At 42.2% G+C, this 19,570-nt stretch overlaps 1 protein-coding gene across 1 annotated transcript in view; it reads left to right on the forward strand.

Moving 5' to 3' along the window:
- Positions 1–19,570, forward strand: part of WDR35 (WD repeat domain 35) — a 48,470-nt gene that overhangs the window by 26,432 nt on the left and 2,468 nt on the right. The window contains exons 13-25 of the mRNA XM_054977912.1: positions 115–184; positions 365–418; positions 1,287–1,396; positions 2,606–2,816; positions 5,526–5,606; positions 5,723–5,859; positions 9,742–9,945; positions 10,591–10,737; positions 11,163–11,295; positions 12,450–12,560; positions 14,880–15,044; positions 16,662–16,802; positions 18,518–18,674. Of these exons, the coding sequence (XP_054833887.1) occupies positions 115–184; positions 365–418; positions 1,287–1,396; positions 2,606–2,816; positions 5,526–5,606; positions 5,723–5,859; positions 9,742–9,945; positions 10,591–10,737; positions 11,163–11,295; positions 12,450–12,560; positions 14,880–15,044; positions 16,662–16,802; positions 18,518–18,674 (1,721 nt within the window). The remainder of the gene's footprint in view (positions 1–114; positions 185–364; positions 419–1,286; positions 1,397–2,605; positions 2,817–5,525; positions 5,607–5,722; positions 5,860–9,741; positions 9,946–10,590; positions 10,738–11,162; positions 11,296–12,449; positions 12,561–14,879; positions 15,045–16,661; positions 16,803–18,517; positions 18,675–19,570) is intronic.

A 19,570-nucleotide genomic window follows, 5' to 3' on the forward strand; every position in this document is an offset into this window, starting at 1 on the left:
TACGACAAAATCTTTGTCCCGGTATGTTAGATATTTGGACATATACACCCCCAGCCTGATCCAGTTTTGTGTGCAAATTTGCCTTTTTTTAATAATGTGAGTGCTTTTCTTCAGGATTTGCCATGTAGATGACACTTCTTCTGGAGCAGCAGATGGAATACTTGACTATGCTAAAGCCCTTCAGGTGAGTTGTAATTTTAACTACTACATTATACCAATCTTTCGATAAAAGCTTAGATTTTTCTAGTTTAAAAATGCGTGAGGCCAAATTTGTTCTTTTAAAAAAAAATGCATTGTTTTGCTCTATTTCTGAAAATAAATTCTGACTCTAGGGATTAAACTAATGTCATTTAAATGGTTACAGGGAACAAAGGATCCAATTTGTGCAATAACAGCATCTGATAAGACCCTTATTATTGTGAGTACCAAACTGGAAATTGGTAACTTTAAGAATCGTGGAAAGCTGGTGTTGCAGGAGTTAAGTGGCAATAGGAATCCACCGGGGAGTTGGGGGGGGGGGTGTGTCCCAAGGTCCACCATAGTGCATGCGGCCTTCAACTGGCCTCAGAATCAGCTGCTGCCTCCCCTCTCCCTTTGGGGTAGTTGCAGCTGTTGGGCTCCTTCAGGATCATAGCTGCTGTGCTAGGTGGGTCTTCTCTTTCCACCCAGACAAGAAAACAGCCTCAGCATTGTCTCCTTCTAGTTGTTCAGTCACCCAGGGGAGTAACTGAGTGAGCAGCGGGTGGCAAAGTACAGTAGCTGGTCCCCTTCCCTGGATAGCAAAATTGTTTTTGACAACACAATACTGTCTGCTTATTCTCCAGGAGCCCCTCCTATCAGGAAGTAGGCGATTGCCCTAAAGATGACACTACAGTACAACTTTGTGCTACTTCAAGCGTAGTTTTAGCAATAGATCTAGAAGGAGTTTCCTGTAACACTGCAGGGGTCTCTGGGACAATATTCTGTTTTCTGTAAGAGACACACTGGAGGTAATACAGCATGGCTCCTTCATGGTCCTTTTAATTCTGTTGGTACCACAAGAGCCTGAAGGAGGGACAGCTCAGTTAGAAATAAAAATGTATGATTCATCAGCACAGAGGCAAATGATGGTGGAAGCCAAGAGGGGCAATCACTGATTCATGAGTGATACTCGTTTCTTACCCAGTGTGTTCTGGTTGTCCTCTATCCAGAATTTTTTTTCCTTCATGTAATACATACAGTAAGATTATTAGAAGGTTTCTGTTAGGAAGATATTGCCTCAGTAAGCAAAATCTGTATTTCTTTAGGGACGGGAATCTGGCACTGTTCAGAGATACAGTCTTCCCAACGTTGGCTTCATTCAGACATATAGCCTAAACTGTCTGCCCTATCAACTGTCTTTGAATTGCAACTCCAGGTAAGAGAGAAATTTGGCTGTAAAATAGCTTCTCATTTTTAGTAGGGCAAGGTTTAATGTGGTAAGGCAAAGAGCTTCCCTGTGCAACTTTCCATAGGCTCAGTGTCTGATTTAAATTGTGCTGCAACCTGTACAATGTAGCTAGACATGCCTTGTTAGCATACCAGCACAATATCTACAAGGGTGATGGATCTCTGGGTTGCAAACTAAGTATGTACAGTGATTTCATATGCATTGCAGTTGGTTATGCTTGAACACCTGCTGCTTCACTTCATGTGCTGCTCATTGGTCATGACTGAGGAATGGATGGACTCAGTTTACCCAGTAGCACTGTTTTTTCTCATGATTAAATGGATTTGTCACATCCAGCACCACCACCCATTCATCTGTAACCTCTACCTGCAATTTTAAAGGGCACATAGTAAAATGAAAAAATAGTTAAGATTTTTTAGTTGAAACTTATTACTTAGGTGTCTAACAATGCAGTCCCATGCAGAGTTGCTTAAACTGATCCCATTGATTTCTGTTGGCTTAGACTAGAATAATAACTCTTCATAGGATTGTACTGTCGTCATGCCTTCAGGGTCTGCTGATAAACTCAGCTAATATTGCAATCAATGCTTGCAGTGCCTTGTGAAAAGGATGAAGGCAGAAAAGCCAGCAGTGCATTCTGTCAGATGTCACTTAGAGGATTCTCCCAACTGCACAGGTGCAAAGAGGGGCTGAACTGCAGGAGACTCTGTGCTCCATACGAGTTGGTCAGTTTAATGTCGGAAATGACCGTGGCTCTGGGGGATACATTACATTACCAGGTCACTGGAATCTTACCTTTTAGCAAACCAGCATAGATTTTAAAAACGTTTGTGATTGGAATGAGATTCCCCCCCTTTTTTTTTTTTTAATGTGGGATTAGGCGGAAGGCTGTGGCCAAAAGAGCTGTATCAGGAAAGGAAAGGAAGTACATTAGTTTGAGTGTGTGACTGATCCAAGGTCAGCTAGCAAGCTTCCATGGTGGAGAGGGGATTCGAACCTGGGTCTCCCAGACTACACATTACCTTAACAAGCATGGTTTCTCAAATTTGCCTTCACTGAAATAAGGTGAATGTTGGGGCAAGGGGACATTTTCAAGAAAGACTTGGTGGGCAAGAACTAAAGTATTGTTCTTTTTCCCCCTACTTTCTTCTACCTTTTCTCCAATTCTGTTTTTAGTCGGCTTGCTATCATAGATGTCTTAGGAGTGCTGACTTTCTTTGATTTGGATGCACGAATAGTCGACAGTAAAGGGCAAAATGTAATAGGTGAACAACTCAAACTGGAACGCAAAGATGTTTGGGATATGAAATGGGCCAAGGATAACCCAGACTTATTTGCCATGATGGAGAAGACAAGAATGTACGTATTCAGAAACCTGGATCCTGAGGTAAAGCAATGAGCAATGACTAACAGCCATTATTGTAATCAGAGGCAGAAATTGTGTTGCCATTCTCCCCCACCCTCCCCCCCAAATATCACTGGGAACAGGCAGTAAATAAAGTAGGTGGTGATGCTGTCATTTTGGGAACATATATCCTTTTAAAAATAATTATCCTTGCAGCTAGGTTTGAATAGAGGTGTAAACAAAAAAAAAATCTGGGTGATCTAGATTCAGGTTTCAGGGATACCAAAAAAATTGATATTCCTGAAAACCTGGTCAGATTCTCTGATCTGGTTTAGAGAATCCCAGATTCATCGGGCCATTATTCCTTATGGGGGGAAATGTCCAAGAGGGCTGGGGGAGCATTTTTTAAGCAAACTCCACCAAATTTCTGGGGAACCTACTCCTGATATCCACTGAAGACCCCTCAGATTTCAGGAGGATTGGATCCTGGGGTCCAATTCTATTGGAACGTGAACAAGCTGCCTCCAGCCACCTTCCCTTGTTTCCTATGGAGAAACATTTCTAAACATTTCTAAACTCCTCAGCTTGCCACCCTGCCCCTTAATTGGGACTCTGGTTCAACATTGAAAGTCCCTCGCAAGATTAAGCGACAAACCCCAACAGAACCAAAATACAGCAAGGGAACCCAGTTTTGAATCTGAGAATCCTATTGTCCAACCAGAAATGCCAATGGAGAATCCCTTTACTGAAGCAAGGGAGGGGAGCTTGTCAAACTTGTCAAGCCCCAGGTGGCCAGTGGCAGCAACTTAAAGGGCTCTTTTGGAGCATGGGCGGGGGGAAGGGCGGGGCTGGAATGGTTTGGGAATCCACTGTTACCTCATCCCCCATCCCACCTGCCTCGCTCTGCTCTCCTGAAGCGGTGCGGAGATGGGCTCCATTCATGCTGCTGCCCTCTTGCTGCCACTGGGCTCCAAATTGCTCTACCTCTGCTGCGACTGCAGTGGCTGCTTATGGCTGGATAATTAGGCCCAGCAGAGTCCAGCTGCCTGGATTGGAGCTGGAGTTCATCCTGGGGAACCAGCATAGCTGGATCATGCCAGATTGGCATAAATCTGGCTATTTTGCCAGTTTCTGAACTTGGATGGCACACCCCTAGGTTTGAGCATGTCTCATCAGGGATGTACAACATAAATGGGTGATAAGCTTTAAGAAGCTTAAATTGATTTGCCTTTCGCCCTCCAGGTTACTCCTGAAAACTATATAAAAGTATAAGAATTATCTTGCTGCATCGTAGCAAAATTCACTCTAAGAGTGGGTAGGCAAGTTCCTTTGGAAACTCACTTGTAAGCAAAGAACATGATGGCTGTCCCCATGTTGTGAATCCTAAGCGCCTGGTATGCTAAAGTGAACGGCCTTTCTGCATGCAGGCTCCATTCAACTCACTGCCAACAGTAAACTTATCCAGACTCCATCAATGTGTCTAATCCTTTCTTTAATGCTATCTAAGACAGGAGCTGTGAGATCTTGTGAATATTAATTATGTGTTTCATAATTTTATACGCCTCTGTCATGTGTCCCCTTAAGCATCTTTTTACATTAAAAGAGTCACAATCAGTTGAGCTTTTCCTGATAGAAATGGCAGGACATGCTCTTTGACCGTTGAAATTACAGATGAAAAAATCATAATAATGTGCATTGAAGCACCCTGAAAAGACCTGGAAGCCATAGAGGTCATATTTCCCAAATATGGGTAGAGCACAGGACTATGTAAGAATACTTAAGATAACTACCTAAGAATCAGTTGTAAGGGGTCAAGAGAGTGGTGGATATAAGCCTAAGTGGAAGAATAAGCCAGTTCAGCAAGGTAAATTATCTGATTAATAATTGGTTAGTAATTGTATTCGTACGAAGTTTGCCTTAAAATGAAGTCAATGGCTGTCTATTTTGGTAAATCAAGAAAGAATCTGCTTAAGACCTTCTTAAATACTCTATTAACGGAAGGGAATATATGATTTTGCAGACCGTCTCCTGCCATTCTTGAGGGCCCCCATGTTCCCCAGCAGCAGCATTTCAGCCCCCTTCAGGTGGGCTGTAGCAGAAAAGGCAGGAAAGTCCTATTCTGCTAATGGAAATGGGTTCTGTTAGCAGAAATTTTAGTCGAGATCCAACCCAATTAGCTTTTCCCCCCAAAATACATGATTTATGAACAGGCATTATAGATATTAGGGAGGTATATTCTTGTTGCATCTACATTTCATTATCTGACCAGTTCCTTCTTACCCTCCATGCATCTGACGAAGAGAACTGTGATTCTCGAAAGCTTATGCTACAGTAAAGTTGGTTAGTCTTAAAGGTGCTACTGGACTCTTTTCAATTTTGCTACATTTCATTGTAACTACAAAATCTTTATCAAGAAGTTTATTCTAAAAGCACAGCGAAGACATTAGGCCAGGCTCCAAAGGGCTGTTAGTTTTACATTTTGTATGTAAGCTTTTCAGGCCTTCTCTTCCCACTAATGGCCTTCATATGTATTGAACATTGAGGGACCTTCCAAAGTGACAATCTGTTCAGCACACAGGACTGCCATGGGAAGGACAAATCAGCACAGATATTGCCCGCTTTCTGCTCAGATGGAGCTCTTGTCCTTAATTGGGGAGATACAGGAAAACCCAAATGTCATCATATGATATTTTAAATTTGATTATTATGTTGATAATTTTGCTTCACTAATCATTTGATATACATTTTAAGGAACCTATTCAAACATCTGGATACATTTGCAACTTCGAAGATTTGGAAATTAAATCCATTTTATTGGATGAAATATTGAAGGTAAATAGGTTTTTTCGCTTGTAAGAATATACCATCTGTGCAGTTTGCACAGCAGTGCAGATACACTTTTGAACAGAAACGTGCAGTAGCTAAAATGATTTTTGCATATTTTATAGAACCCTGAACATCCTAATAAGGACTTCATCATTAATTTTGAGATCCGATCCCTTCGAGATAGTCGAGCATTTATTGAAGGAGTAGGGATTGAAGAGTCTTCTCAGTTCATAGAAAACAACCCACATCCAAGGCTTTGGTAAAGATCTCATATTTTTTGGCTTCATATGCTTCCATGGATTATAGTTGTATACAGTTTTTCTGAATTAATTAACAATTTCTTTTAGCTATGAATCAATACCTATTGCCTAGAAAAATAGTCCTGGCTTGGTGGTGACTTTATTCAATAGTAATTTAAAGTGCTGCCACTAAAATGCTGCATTTCTGAAAGTTTAATTAAATATTTGACAAAAGTTTATGTGTAAGAAGCTGTGGTCATAAAACTGCCGTCAGAGGACCGTACATCATGTACAGTTTTCAGAGAAATACTTCTTTAAAATAATTCTAGAACCCTTTATTTATTTATTTACTTTGTTTCTGCCCCCAACTTTGTTCCCCAACAGGGACAAAAAGTAGTTTACAAAATTCTCCCCATCTCCATTCTTACCCACTTGACACAGATGGGTCGTTTTCATTTAATCTGAAAGTGCCCAGAGCCGTGAAACTGCCGTGAGGTTGGGGACCCTGGGGAGTGCGCCATTTCCTCTCTTTACAAAACTTCTCCGTCTCATACCAAAATTTATGAGTCCTTTGTTCTAGTTTATGCATCAACCAGTCAGAACAATTTCCTTTGATCAAATGGGACACCACCTTGCAGGGGGAAATCTTTCCATCTGCAGAAACCTGGCATACCAGCAACCTCCAAGAAATGCTACTGCTTATGTCAATCTCTTAATTCTGAATCAAACTTAGTGTCAAGAGGCTTACTAATGGGAAGTAGTACTCTGTCTAGTATGAACACAGTTAATCCCTTCTACACCGTGTGCCAGCTACTTCCTAACATCTCTACCATTCTTCCCTGAGATTATTGCTGACTAATTCAGAATCACAGAGCTGGAAGGGGCCATTCAGACCTTCTAGTCCAACCCCCTACCCAATGCAGGATGAGCCTAAAAGATCCCTGGCAAATATTCATCCAGCCTCTTCTTGAAAACTGCCAGTGAAGGGGAGCTCACCACCTCCCTAAGCAGCTGATTCCACCTTTGAACTAATTTGATCGTGAAAAAGTTTTTCCTAATATCCTGCCAGTACCTTTCTGCATGTAATTTAAACCCGTTGCTTCGGGTCCTACCCTCTGCTGCCAACTGGAACAGCTCCTTGCCCTCCTCCAAATGACAGCCTTTCAAATATTTAAAGAGAGCAATCTTGTCCCCCCTCAGTCTCCTCTTCTCCAAACTAAACATTCCCAAGGCCCTCAGCCTTTCCTCGTAGGGCTCAGTCTCCAGACCCCTGATTATTCTCATCGCTCTCTTCTGCACCCTCTCAATTTTGTCCACATCCTTTTTGAAGTGAGGCCTCCAGAACTGCACACAGTACTCCAGGTGCAGCCTGACCAAAGCAGTATAGAGAGGGACTATGACCTCCTGCGATTTCGATGCAATGGCCCTTTTGATACAACTCGAGACTGAGTTTGCCTGTTTTTGCCACTACATCACACTGACTTCTCATATTTAGTTTACAGTCCACTCTTACTCCAAGATCTCTTTTGCATACACTACTACCCAGAAGTGTATCCTCCATCCTGTAATTGTGCTTCACATTTTTGTGGCCTAGATGTAATACTGTGCACTTATCTATGTTGAATTGCATCCTGTTCCCAGCCGCCCAATTCTCCAGAGTATTCAGGTCTTGTTGAATTTTAACTCTTCTTGGGTGTTTGCCACTCCACTTCTCATCTACTCTGCACTCTTTTAGCAACTTTACTCTGGGTTCCTTGTTTCAGAGCTATGTGTTGGACTTGTTTCCCAGCTCTCAATCTCAGTCATCTCAATCTCCTGCACAACTTTCTGTTCTTTAGGTCACATCTAAAGTTTTCCTCCCAGCCAAATGGATTTTTCTTTTTTTATATTTTTTTATTTTCTAAACAACAACGGGGATACAGAAAAAAAATAAGGAAAAACAGAAATACCCATTACACTAAGGGAAGATTCGGATACCCTTTACACAGATTATTGATAGCACAGTCATCATAAATCATTTGAATATCATGTTCAAGCCCTCAACAACCATTCTCAGAGACATTTCCTCTCTCTTCCACTATGTCTCACTATGAAACCAAACACCAAAAATATTACTATAAAGTATTTAATTATATTTGCCATTGTACCCCTCCTACTTCCAAACCAATAGCATAGAACACACCATGATCTCTACTATACTAACTATACTATACTAATCAAATTAAATAATATATATTATATCAGGGCCGGATCTTGGGTTCTGGTGCCCAGGACAACCCAAATCTGGCCGCCCACGTGCACGCACTCCCGGTGTTGTGTAATGACGTCACTTTGTGACGTCGTCATGCAGGGCGGGCGTGCCACCAGCGGAGCGGCGGTAGCACCGGTGGCTGGGAAACCGCCCGCACCACTCGCCTGCCCTGCTGAGGGGGCGGCCGGCTTGCCACGCGCTCCCTGTCCTGCTGGGCAAGCAAGTGGCACGGGCGGCCTCCCAGCCCTCCATGCCACTCGCTTGCCCAGCAGGACAGAGAGCGCGCGGCAAGCTGGCCGCCCACTCAGCGGGGCAGGCGAGTGGCGTGGGCAGCCTCCCAGCCCTCTGTGCCATTCGCCTGCCCGGCTGAGGGGGCGGCCAGCTTGCCATGTGCTCCCTGTCCTGCAGGGCAGGCAAATGGTATGGGCGGCCGCTCAGCTGCCCACGCTGCCACCGGCTTGCTCCTGGCGGCTGCGCCCGGCACCCCCTCTTTGGTGGCGCCAGGGGCAGACTACCCCCCCTGCCCCCCCTCGATCCAGCCCTATATTATATATTATTTAAATAATATATGTTTCCATTACGGAACATTTAAGACTTAAAATAATCAATATTTCAATAACCTCTGTCAATCTGAGCTCCTATCCAAATTTACATTATTTACATTATTAATTCCTATCTTTTATTTCTCATCTTATCTTCAATAGGCAAAGTAATTTTCCCATTTCTTTTTGAATTCTCTGATAGGTCTTCAATTTATATAATTCATTAATTTTACCATTGCTGCATATTCTGTCATTTTATCTTTCCAGTTTTCTCTGATTGGGCATTCTTCGTCTTTCCATTTACTTGCCATTACTACTCTTGCTGCTGTTAGCATATACCTCAAAGATTCATGTAGTATTTTCTCAATACTATCTGGCATTATTCCCAACAGCATCATCTCTGGTTTCATTGCAAAACCCGTTTTTAAGATCTTTTGAATCTCCCAATATATTTCTTTCCAATTTTTTTTGGTTTTTTGCATGTCCACCACATGTGGTAAAAGGTGCCTTCTACTTCTTTATACTTCCAGCACAACCCTCTGTATTTCTTATCCATTTTTGCTATATCTTTTGGAGTTATATACCACCAATAAAACATCTTGTACCAGTTTTCTCTTAATGTTTGGTTTGTAGTAAATTTTATACACCTCATCCATAAATTTTTCCCACTTTTGGAATGTTATATCACTTTTCCAAAATTCTGAATCTGTTTTGACATACACATTTTAATGTGTTCTGTTTCTGTGTTATATTGAAGTAGATTTTTCATTTCCATTTCAGAAGCTAAATTGTTCCTATCACTGACCCCTTTCCATGGAACAGTTATTTTATCAGTGAACATTCTGTGGCATCACAAAAGCTGGACCAAAGTTTGAGTGATCAACCGAAATGTTTTAGCCCAGTATATTTCAATTCTGGTTTCATTATGTAGTTGGTCTTTCTGCAGGACCTTCAGTGGCATCCATTTTAAGAGAACAGAATCATTTGCAAACCGTAGGAATTGGAGCTAAGCTAACCATGCTGTTCTGTAATGGGATCAATGAAATGAGATCGTTTGAGCCCAATGTAATTGTGCTTTCTAACTAAAACATCTGTATTATGATATGTAGGCGTTTGCTGGCTGAAGCAGCTCTCCAGAAGCTAGATCTTCAAACTGCAGAACAAGCATTTGTGCGCTACAAAGATTACCAAGGTATTAAGTTTGTGAAGCGCCTTGGTAACCTAAAGAGCGAAGCCATGAAGCAAGCAGAAGTGGCAGCTTACTTTGGTAGATTCGAAGAAGCCGAAAGGATGTATTTGGACATGGACCGAAGGTAAATGGTCCATGATACACTTGGATGGATAGAAGAATCACCCAGGTGCAGAGTAGCACAACTGGCAATGAAGAGAACTGTTCATTCTGAGGGGGTAGATAAGAGGAGTGTGAGCACCAGGCCAAACCAAATTTGTATTTTGTTGGTGACGAACAGCAAAAAGTCCATCAGGCAAAGGAGCTGGCAAAGAATAGGCCAAAAGATTTAAATGTAGAAGAAGCAAACTTATTTACAATTATGATGCCTTTCATTCTTCTAGACCCTCGAAGAACATGCATCATCTCAGGAATATTTACAAATGCCGTGTGTAAGGGAGACTTTTATTGCTGATCTGATGAGGCTGTGCTTACTTACTAGTAAGTAGTAGGCTAATAGTGCAATCCTAAGAAGAGTTACTCCAGTCTAAGCCAATTGAAATCAATGGGCTTAGACTGGAGTAACCCTTCTTAGGATTACACTGTCAGTATTGCAGCTTTAATGGCTTCATGCTCAAGGTGAACCAGGTGAACTTCCTGGTTCACATCTCAGTCCCTCAGCCACTGTGCATCCTCATTTTCTATGTTCTTTACCTCTGGGCAAACTTTAGGACACATTTTTATAACAACTCGTAGAAGTGACCTTTGTGTGTACTTGTAACGTTTGCAGAGATCTTGCAATTAGTTTACGGATCAAACTTGGAGATGGTTTTCGAGTGCTGCAGCTTTTGAAAACTGGCTCAGGACATGCAGATGACAACCTTCTGGAACAAGCCCATAATGCAGTTGGAGACTACTTTGCTGATAGACAGAAATGGTACGTCCAGAGCTAGAGGTCTTAAATGGCTGCAGCTGCTTCCTCGTACACACCTCATTCTGTTGAATTTTGCCTAATCCATAAAATGGAAACTGAAGGTTAACATTGTTTCATGTTAAGTTCTCTAATTAATAATTTTTTTCTAATTAATAATTTTGAAGTTTTATTACTTTATTTATTTTGAAGAACAGAAAGCACAATTCCACTTCAGTAACCAAAGCATCCAATTCATACAGCTATTTCCACTTGTTGCTAGTGCAACGTAACCTTTTCAAAATAAATAATGTTATATGTTGTGTTGCAGCACCTACATATGCATAAATTGACTATGTCTTACGGTTATATGTGTTGAACACTGTGCCTCTAACAAGACAGCCATATTAATAGATTGACAGAGGTCTTGTGGGTTCTTCTTTCCCTTTCAGGGCAAATGCAGTTCAATATTATGTGCAAGGCAGAAACCAGGAACGTTTGGCTGAATGTTACTATATGTTAGAAGACTATCAAGGCCTGGAGGATTTGGCTAATTCACTTCCAGAAAACAACAAGTTGCTTTCTGTAAGTATAAAACTGCTTGCTGATGAGCTTCCTAAGTATTGCTTTGTCGAAATAACATTTTTTCATCTTGGCTATTAGTGAGAATCTAAACGCCATCAAATTCAGCAGCAAGTGATAGCCCAGAGGTGTTCCTCATGTTGGAAGGGAAAGCTTGTCAGACTAGGTTATCAAATCCTGCATGTTACTCGTTATAAGCTATTTTGTAGGCTTAAAAGAAAATGACAGTATAAACATCTCTGTATAATGTCCTTCTCATTGTATATTGCCTTTTGGAGAAAAGATGTCAGCTATGTTCTCTCCCAACCATTTTCTGAATGTTAAATTATCTAACATTGAGTACCTTAATTCTAAGGGGAGAAATGCCAAGAGTAAGTAAAAAAGGACGGGATGAGAGGCAAAAACAGGGGTGGGGGAACCACTGACATTTTCAGAATATGTCAAAATATTTGTAATAAAATACGGAGATGTTAATTACATTAGAATTTGTGCTGGTGTTATGGAAAAAACTGTATCCAGCATGTGATAGAGTTAGGCATCTGACAGAGTGAGCTGTAGCCTACAGAAACGATGCTGAATCCAGGTTTGGAGAGGGGGTGGGCAGACAATGCCAAAGGCCCCCGTCTGTCTTTCATCAGCCCCCCCCGGCCCGGCTTTCCTTTCTACCCACCTGTATATCCCCCCCACCTGACTGCATCCCACCTGTATGTCCCCCCCATCCACTCACAGGCCCTCACTACCTGCACTCACAGCTGCCTGCACCACATTCATGCCTTTCCCTGACAGCACTGGCTGGTGCGTGCAGCTGGTAGTGCTGCTGCTGTGGTCGCTTGGAGTGCCACCAGTGGGCATCACCAGCATGCACTTCACCCTTTATGCTAGGAAACTGGAAGCATGGGTGGTGGAGCTCTTTCAAGCAAATGAACAGGGAATGCATACAGACAGGAGGTAGGAGAGGTATATGGATGCGGGAGTCAGCCACGGTGGGCCCTGGCAGTTGTACCTACCTCATATGCTGGTGTCAGCCCAGCTGCAGAATGTGCACCAAAGTAATTTTTTTAGTATTTCAGTTTCCAAAGGATTTTTTGGATAATTCAAATTGCATACAAACTATAAAGGCTACTTTTCTAGAATTTAATCATAGTTTTTTCTTGCAGGATATAGCCCATAAGTTTGTTACCGTTGGCATGTGTGAACAAGCTGTCACAGCCTTTCTCAAATGTAACAAACCAAAGGATGCAGTTGATTGCTGTGTGCATCTCAATCAGGTACATCTATAAGCCAAGTGCAGAAGGTGCTGTACTGGGACCTTGACCATATGTACTTTTTGTGGCTCTGCTCAATATAATTTTTTCCCCTGGAGAGCTGTTGTTTAATAACTTCTGTTTAGTACTCTAGGGATTTCTGCTACCCAGCTGCTTGCACCTTCTTCTGCTTTGAGTACTGAATAAGTATTATTCTTAGCTATAAACCCAATATTTTTAAGCATTTGCCTTCACACGGTTTTAAACGTGAGTGCTACTAATCCATCAAGAAGGTTGTCTGCCATTCCTTATAAGGTTATATTTGAGGGCCAGTTTAGGTTAGTCTCTGTATAATGTGTGAAATGGACATGAGAGCTTTAAACGGCCTGTTGCTCAAGGTTCCTAGACATTTATAATTGTTAAAAATGAAAAGTAAAATATGAATTTGTTCAGTGGTAACTGATATGAGAAGCTTGAATGATATTTTGAGGTGGGGGGAACAAGAAAGTAGCATGGAGTTTGAGACCTGAAAAGGTAGAGTACGTTTAGAAGTGAGCCCCTTCTATTTATACATTGTTATGTAACATACCAAAAAATATAACATACCAAGTCATGCATATTTCAGTGTCATGCTTTGGTTTCTGACACAGGGACCTCAATCCCAATTACAAAGATACAAGCATTGGGTTGTCTTGCTCAATGGCAATCATATATTATTCCCAACAAAGAAGACAGAGTTTGCTTGCTGTCCAAGTTACTACTAGTAAGGCCTTCCTGTCTCCATGAGCCCAGAATGTTCCCAGGAGGAGTTCATTTAAAGGATCCTTCAGTGGCCTTAATGCTTTCCAGTCCAGTGCCATCCTTCAACAAGACAGATTGCTACATGGAGCTTTGGTGGGGGATGACTTGCTAGGTATTGGATCTCAGTATATTACCACGAAGTGGCATGTACTGGTGGCCCTGAAACCTTGAGCCCATGCTCCTCTCAAGCCTCCTCAAAAGTCATCTGGCTTAGATGCCGTTGCAGCCCTTCGAATCCACAAGGAGGCCAGATTGGGGGTCAGGAGCAAAAACACAATATGGGGACGGGGATGAAAGTCTTACCACCAGTCGCTCTTGACTAACCCTCAGCTTATAGACCAAGGAACAAAGTCTCCAGCTGTGCTGGGTGTTAAACAAGGTCAGCCCTGCAAGGTAGGACGCCTGCAGGCTGAGTTCCACAAAAACAGTTACTTGGTAGCTGTAGCCAAATTAGGCCAAGGTATGGGGTTTAGATTGAAGCTCCAAACCCCAAATAACACCAGAGAAGTATCTATCTGGTACTGCTCTTACAAATATCGCCTTAAGCAGAATTACACACTACACATTTAAATTTAAATGGGAAAACCTTAATATTATTTCTCTGACATTTAAGTATTGCCCCTATATATTTTGCCATGGAAAAGGTAACGGAATCATTTGTGTCTGATAATAACCACATCACCTGGGCTCTCATAGTAGGTATTTCCATACTTTTAAGAAGAGGGGCACTAAAGAAGCATAATTGATAAAACTTATTCAAAATCTTGCAAAAGATTACAAATATAAATATTGTACAAAACAGGAAAGAAAACATCTAACCTAAATGCTGTACCAGCTTTGGTTCCCTAACACAGAGGTCAGGTCAGGAGAGGTCAAACCACACAGGTCAAACCACACAGTCCAGCAAAAGTCCAAGTCCTGGAACAGAAGGCTTAGTTAGAACTGACACCTAAGCTGGTTGTCAGGTCCAGAGCTCAAGAAGGCATGTAAGTGGCTAGTATCTAGAGACAACAAACAGCGCACTGAATAGAATGAGGACCCTTGCTTTATGCCATATTTCCCGCAGTGTGGCCTGATCCTGCTTAACCAATCAGGGGTGTTATTTGGACATGACCTAGTTACTAGGACATGACCTTTCTGCAGCTCAGACATGTTCACAGTCAGAGCAACTTTGCCCTACCTGTGTCCCTTGCACTAATTAGATGAAATGCAGTAGAGAGTGTCCCATCCTAGTCTATGGCTCTGAACCCATGATCTCATCTGCTCCTATGGCCCTCTTACGTCTCTGAGAACTGCTAGCTCAGAGCTCAGTTAATTTCTAGAGATTTCTCTTTCTGTGGCCTAACCAGGCCCAAAAGCCTGAATCAAAGTTTTGAAAAGCCAAATGGACTAAGAGAAGCCAGTTTCTTGACAGATATAAATGTTTGAAACAAACAAATAAATACACGTTTCAGCAACAGAGCACTTAAGTTTCAGTCTTCTGTCCCATAGTGTATTTTCAGACTTGTGTGTAATATTAATGATTGCTGCCTTTTTCCCTAGTGGAGGAAAGCTGTTGAACTGGCTAAGCAACACAATATGAAAGAGATTGGTTCCCTGTTAGCGAGATATGGATCTTATTTACTGGAAAAGAACAAACCTCTTGATGCTGTTAAGCTGTATTATAAAGCCAACTATTTCTTTGATGCTGCTAAGCTGATGTTCAAGGTACTGTTATTGTTTATGATTACATTATTGTATTATTTTGCAATGCACTAATATAATACAAACAATAAAACAAGTCCAGAGGGGGGGGTGTTAGTGTCCATAACAAAACCCAATCTATATATCAGAAGCAAGTCCAGATTTAGAAGTTAAAACCACAAATTAACACCATGCACCTAGTGCCTAAACAATGATAATATAGGTGCCAAGAAAAGTTGCATAGAGAGTAAGCTTTGTAAGCAGGGTAACACTACAGAAATAATCCTGTCTTAGATAAACAGCTGCTTAACTTCTAAAGCAGGGGTTCCCGGCCTTTTGAGCCTGCAGGCACATTTGGAATTCTCACACCGTGGTGGGCGCAGCAACAAAAAGCCACAGAACGGCTGCTGCAGGAGGCAGAGCCAGCCACAAAATGGCTCCTACAGCTTACCTTCAGTCACACAGTGAAGATCCTTGTGCTATGGAGGCAACTTCTACCAAAGCAATATTTTTAAAAATCTGCACAGCCAATAAAATCTCCACTGGCCAGTCAGAAGCCATGCTTTGCAAAAGCCCCGCTAGTCCCACCCACTTTCTAAAAACACTTGGTGGGTACCATAAAAGATGCTGGCAGGCACAATAGTACCTACAAGCACCACATTAGGCACCTATTCTAAATACTGCGGGCCATAGAAAAGGCCTCAGTGGGTTAGTTAGTTTAATGGAGATGTACCATAAGATCCCCATTCCAGACTCTTGTATGAGCAGAGCTCCACTGATAGAAGAAGCAGAAGGGAGTGATTTTGCCTCCTTCTCCATCCCCACTGCAGCTTCCTGACGCACATTGCTGTTAATGCACAGGGGTGATGTAACCTGGAGAATAAACTTTCCTGGAGTCAAAAATGCCTGCTAGGGGAGGAAGGGGAGAACCGGAAAAACCAAGGATCCTTGCGCAAACATCACATGGTCCTTGTGCTGGATCCAGCCCCATTCCTGTGCCAAAAGTAGCCTAGCTGCTATATCAATAGGGAGTGGTACAAAGCACCTTGAGCAACAGACACCAGCTAAGGATCCAGTTGCTAGGTTGAATCCAAGCATACTCAAGCTCTCATCCAGAACAACAGAAATTTAGTTGTGCTGGCATGTTGTGCAGTGACAGGGAAACCTGTGAAAATTATAGAAGATTTCTATGATACGTTTGGTAATACACAACACTTAGAAGTTGGTACTGCATTAGAGTTCGTAGTTTTGTTTTCTGTGACGGTACATCTTGATTCTCCTCCTGGGGATAAATATATGCATTTCTCAGAATATATGAATGTATATTTCTCAGAATATATGCACAGATGAGTGTTCCCATGCACATAAGTAAGTACATATTCATGCCTTTTTAAATTAGCAGTTGCTCCCCTACATTACTGTAGAAGCTGTGTCTGGCCTTTCCACCCTCTTCCTCAAATTATATTATATTCCAGTTTGTTTTCTGGTTTCAAGGAAATTAATTGCAAGACAATTTGTTGCGAGATTAACTCACATGTAACATGACTGCATCTTTTGTTGCATTCCTTTTATGAGCATATAGACTCTCCCTGCTGAACTTTTTAGGAATACAATTTTTTAAAAGATGTTTATCTTTAAAAGATTGCAGATGATGAAGCTAAAAAGAGGACCAAACCTTTACGAGTTAAAAAACTGTATGTTATGTCAGCTTTACTTGTTGAACAGTATCATGAACAAATGAAAAACACACAGAAGGGAAAGACAAAAGGGAAGACTTCAGAGGTATAGTACTGAAATGCTTGCTGATTCCCTGACATAAAAGCAAGGCTTCCTTTTACAAGTTGGCGATACAACAATGTGCATGTAAAATTGGTGATTGTATTTCATCACTTTCCCCTAGAACATGCTGTTTAGAATCTTACAAGCGTGGACCCACAGGAAACTCACGAGGAAGTTCCCCTGCTGCTGCCAGGAAGTAAAGTCTAGAGCAACCAGAGGAGTCAAGCATTGAACACCAGTGGAATAAATATTTTCCACGGCTCAAAATTTATGAATCTGAGGTTCAGAGGAGAGGAGCAGAGCCTGGGCAGTTGTAGACTCCTTCCCAGACCAAACTTTGTCAAGCTCTCAACATCCCCAAAGATCAGTTGGCAGCACCAGGGGAAGGAAGAGGGCTTTGCTGGGAGATGGGGGTGAGCACCAGCAACATTTGGACTTGGAGTAAGCTTAATTGTGCCTGGGCTCCCTTGCAGCCTAAACACCACCATGCTCAGTACCCAGATCTCTCAGCCATCCACCTCTAACCCTCCTGGTGGCAAGGAGGAGGAAGAGATGGTGGGTAGGGGACTGGAGTGGAGGAAGGAAGGAAGAGCAGCAGCCGCAGCCCAAGCATTGCCAGTCCTCAACACCCACCTCCCCCTACCACTTTCTTCTTTTCCGTCCTGACAGTCCTGCCCTCCCCCCTGCCAATGCATCTTGGATGTTGCCTGGCAGGGCCCATGATCTCAACATACCATCACAATATCTCTTTTATTTTTTTAACTTCTGGGATTTTTAAGTCACCTGGTCTTTTCCCTCCAGTTTTTATATTTTTCTGCAGACCTGGTTTCCCCAGGTTTGCAGAAATAGCCGACCTATCTGAGCATGGCCTTATTGTACGGATTTTTGATTGACATTCTAGGCCCACTGTTCTGAATTAGATAGATTGATTTAGAAAATAGTTTTCCAGGAATGTTGAATGCAGCAGTGGATTTTTAGAGCCTTGGACAGAAGCTTCACTGGTGCCTGCACACACAATGTTCACAGCTCTTCAGAATTCACATAGAGCATTGCTTAATGTATATCTCATTTAGAAATGTTAATTAGCTGAGGGAAAGAGCAGGATTTTGCGTGGAGCGTCTCAAGCTCCTTGATAGTACTTGAATGTACAGTGCCCCCCCTCCCATTATTGACATAAACGGGGAAGATAATCTGTGTATCTGAGTCTCAGGGCCAAGTAAATGTGATCACTTTTATTATACATATAGCTCACAAGTGGGCCCTGACCTGGATAGCTCAGGTGAACCTGATCTTGTCACATCTCAGAAGCTAAGTAGGGTCAGCCTTGGTTAGTAATTGGATGGGAAACCTCCCGTGAAGACCAGCGTTGCAGAAGCAGGCAATGGCAAACCTGTTAGTCTCTTGCCATGAAAACCCCACCAGGGGTCGCCGTAAGTCAACTCTGACTTGAAGGTACTCTCCACCACCATCTTGCAAGTGAATATTTATAACTAATTTACTTGCTTTTGAAAACTTTCCCCATAGTGTACACTTTGCTGCTATATAAATGACTTCATAGCTGAAAAAATGTATCACGACTTGTAATTACTATGTATGAAATTCATACATTGGGGCAGAGGACTAAAGTTCTTACTGAAGAAAAGAGACAGGTACTCAGAATACAAAAAAAAAGGCTTTGCATTTAGGCTTCCTTCGCTTTGCGGTATTTTTGTTTTCAGGCTACTTCTGCATTAGCTGGTTTGCTTGAGGAAGATGTTCTTTCTTCAGACAGTCGCCTAATTGATAATGCTTGGCGAGGAGCCGAGGCGTACCATTTTTTTATTCTTGCCCAAAGACAACTCTATGAAGGCTATGTAGATACAGCCATGAAGACAGGTAGGCTTCGTTCTTGTTCCTGTTGTCTATTTTGTCTTCAGATTCATTGTCCGCTGTGTCCAGACAACTCAGGCTGCAGTTTTCATCTGTGTTCAACATTCAGGTCTTACGCAAATGTATTCAGTTTCGCAATGTGCCTCCAGAAAGATTCACAAAGGATATTTGGCCACGATCCCAAAGATGATCTACTGCAGGGCTCAGATGTGAGAACACGGGAGCTTGCAAGGGCTGTTTTCTTCTCTGCGACAGGGAGCACTCTCTGCATAATGAGAACCCCGTTGAAGCCCCCGAATGTCCATCAAAGCTCTTACTTTGGGATAAGTCTATTTCAGTGGACATGGCCCATTTCAGCACAGTTGATGCAATTCTGGAACCCGTTCAGCCTGGCTCCAGCCTTGTGCTGTGGTGTACACAGGAGCTTCCTCAAAGATATTCCCACTCACATCAATGGAAAAACACAGCTCCATGCACACCTTCTTTTTTGCATGCATTGAACTGCTCCCATTAGTTTGGATCGTGGTGACTAGGTGCAAGGAATTTTTTTAATGGATCAAAACAGAACTTGTGCTTCTCTCAGACAATTATGCTGCCTACTAGTCACGCTTATCCAGTGGTCCTACTATTACTGTTGTAGCAGCTAATATGACTGCAGTAGCATCATAATAGTTGGGATCCTATGCATTCCCAAGAGCAATGTTGGCAGAAAAATAATATTGAGCCCTGCCATAGATCTTTGGGCTCACGGCCAAATATTCTTTGAGAATCTTATCAATAATATCAATAGTGGCAGACACTCACAGCAACCACAGCAACTCAGTTAACTTGAGTTGAACAATACGTTGCCACCAGTTGTGCCCCATTCACATCAGTCATACATGAAAGGAACCAGTCAGACA

Source organism: Eublepharis macularius, chromosome 1, assembly GCF_028583425.1.
Source record: "Eublepharis macularius isolate TG4126 chromosome 1, MPM_Emac_v1.0, whole genome shotgun sequence".
NCBI classification, from domain to species: domain Eukaryota; kingdom Metazoa; phylum Chordata; class Lepidosauria; order Squamata; family Eublepharidae; genus Eublepharis; species Eublepharis macularius.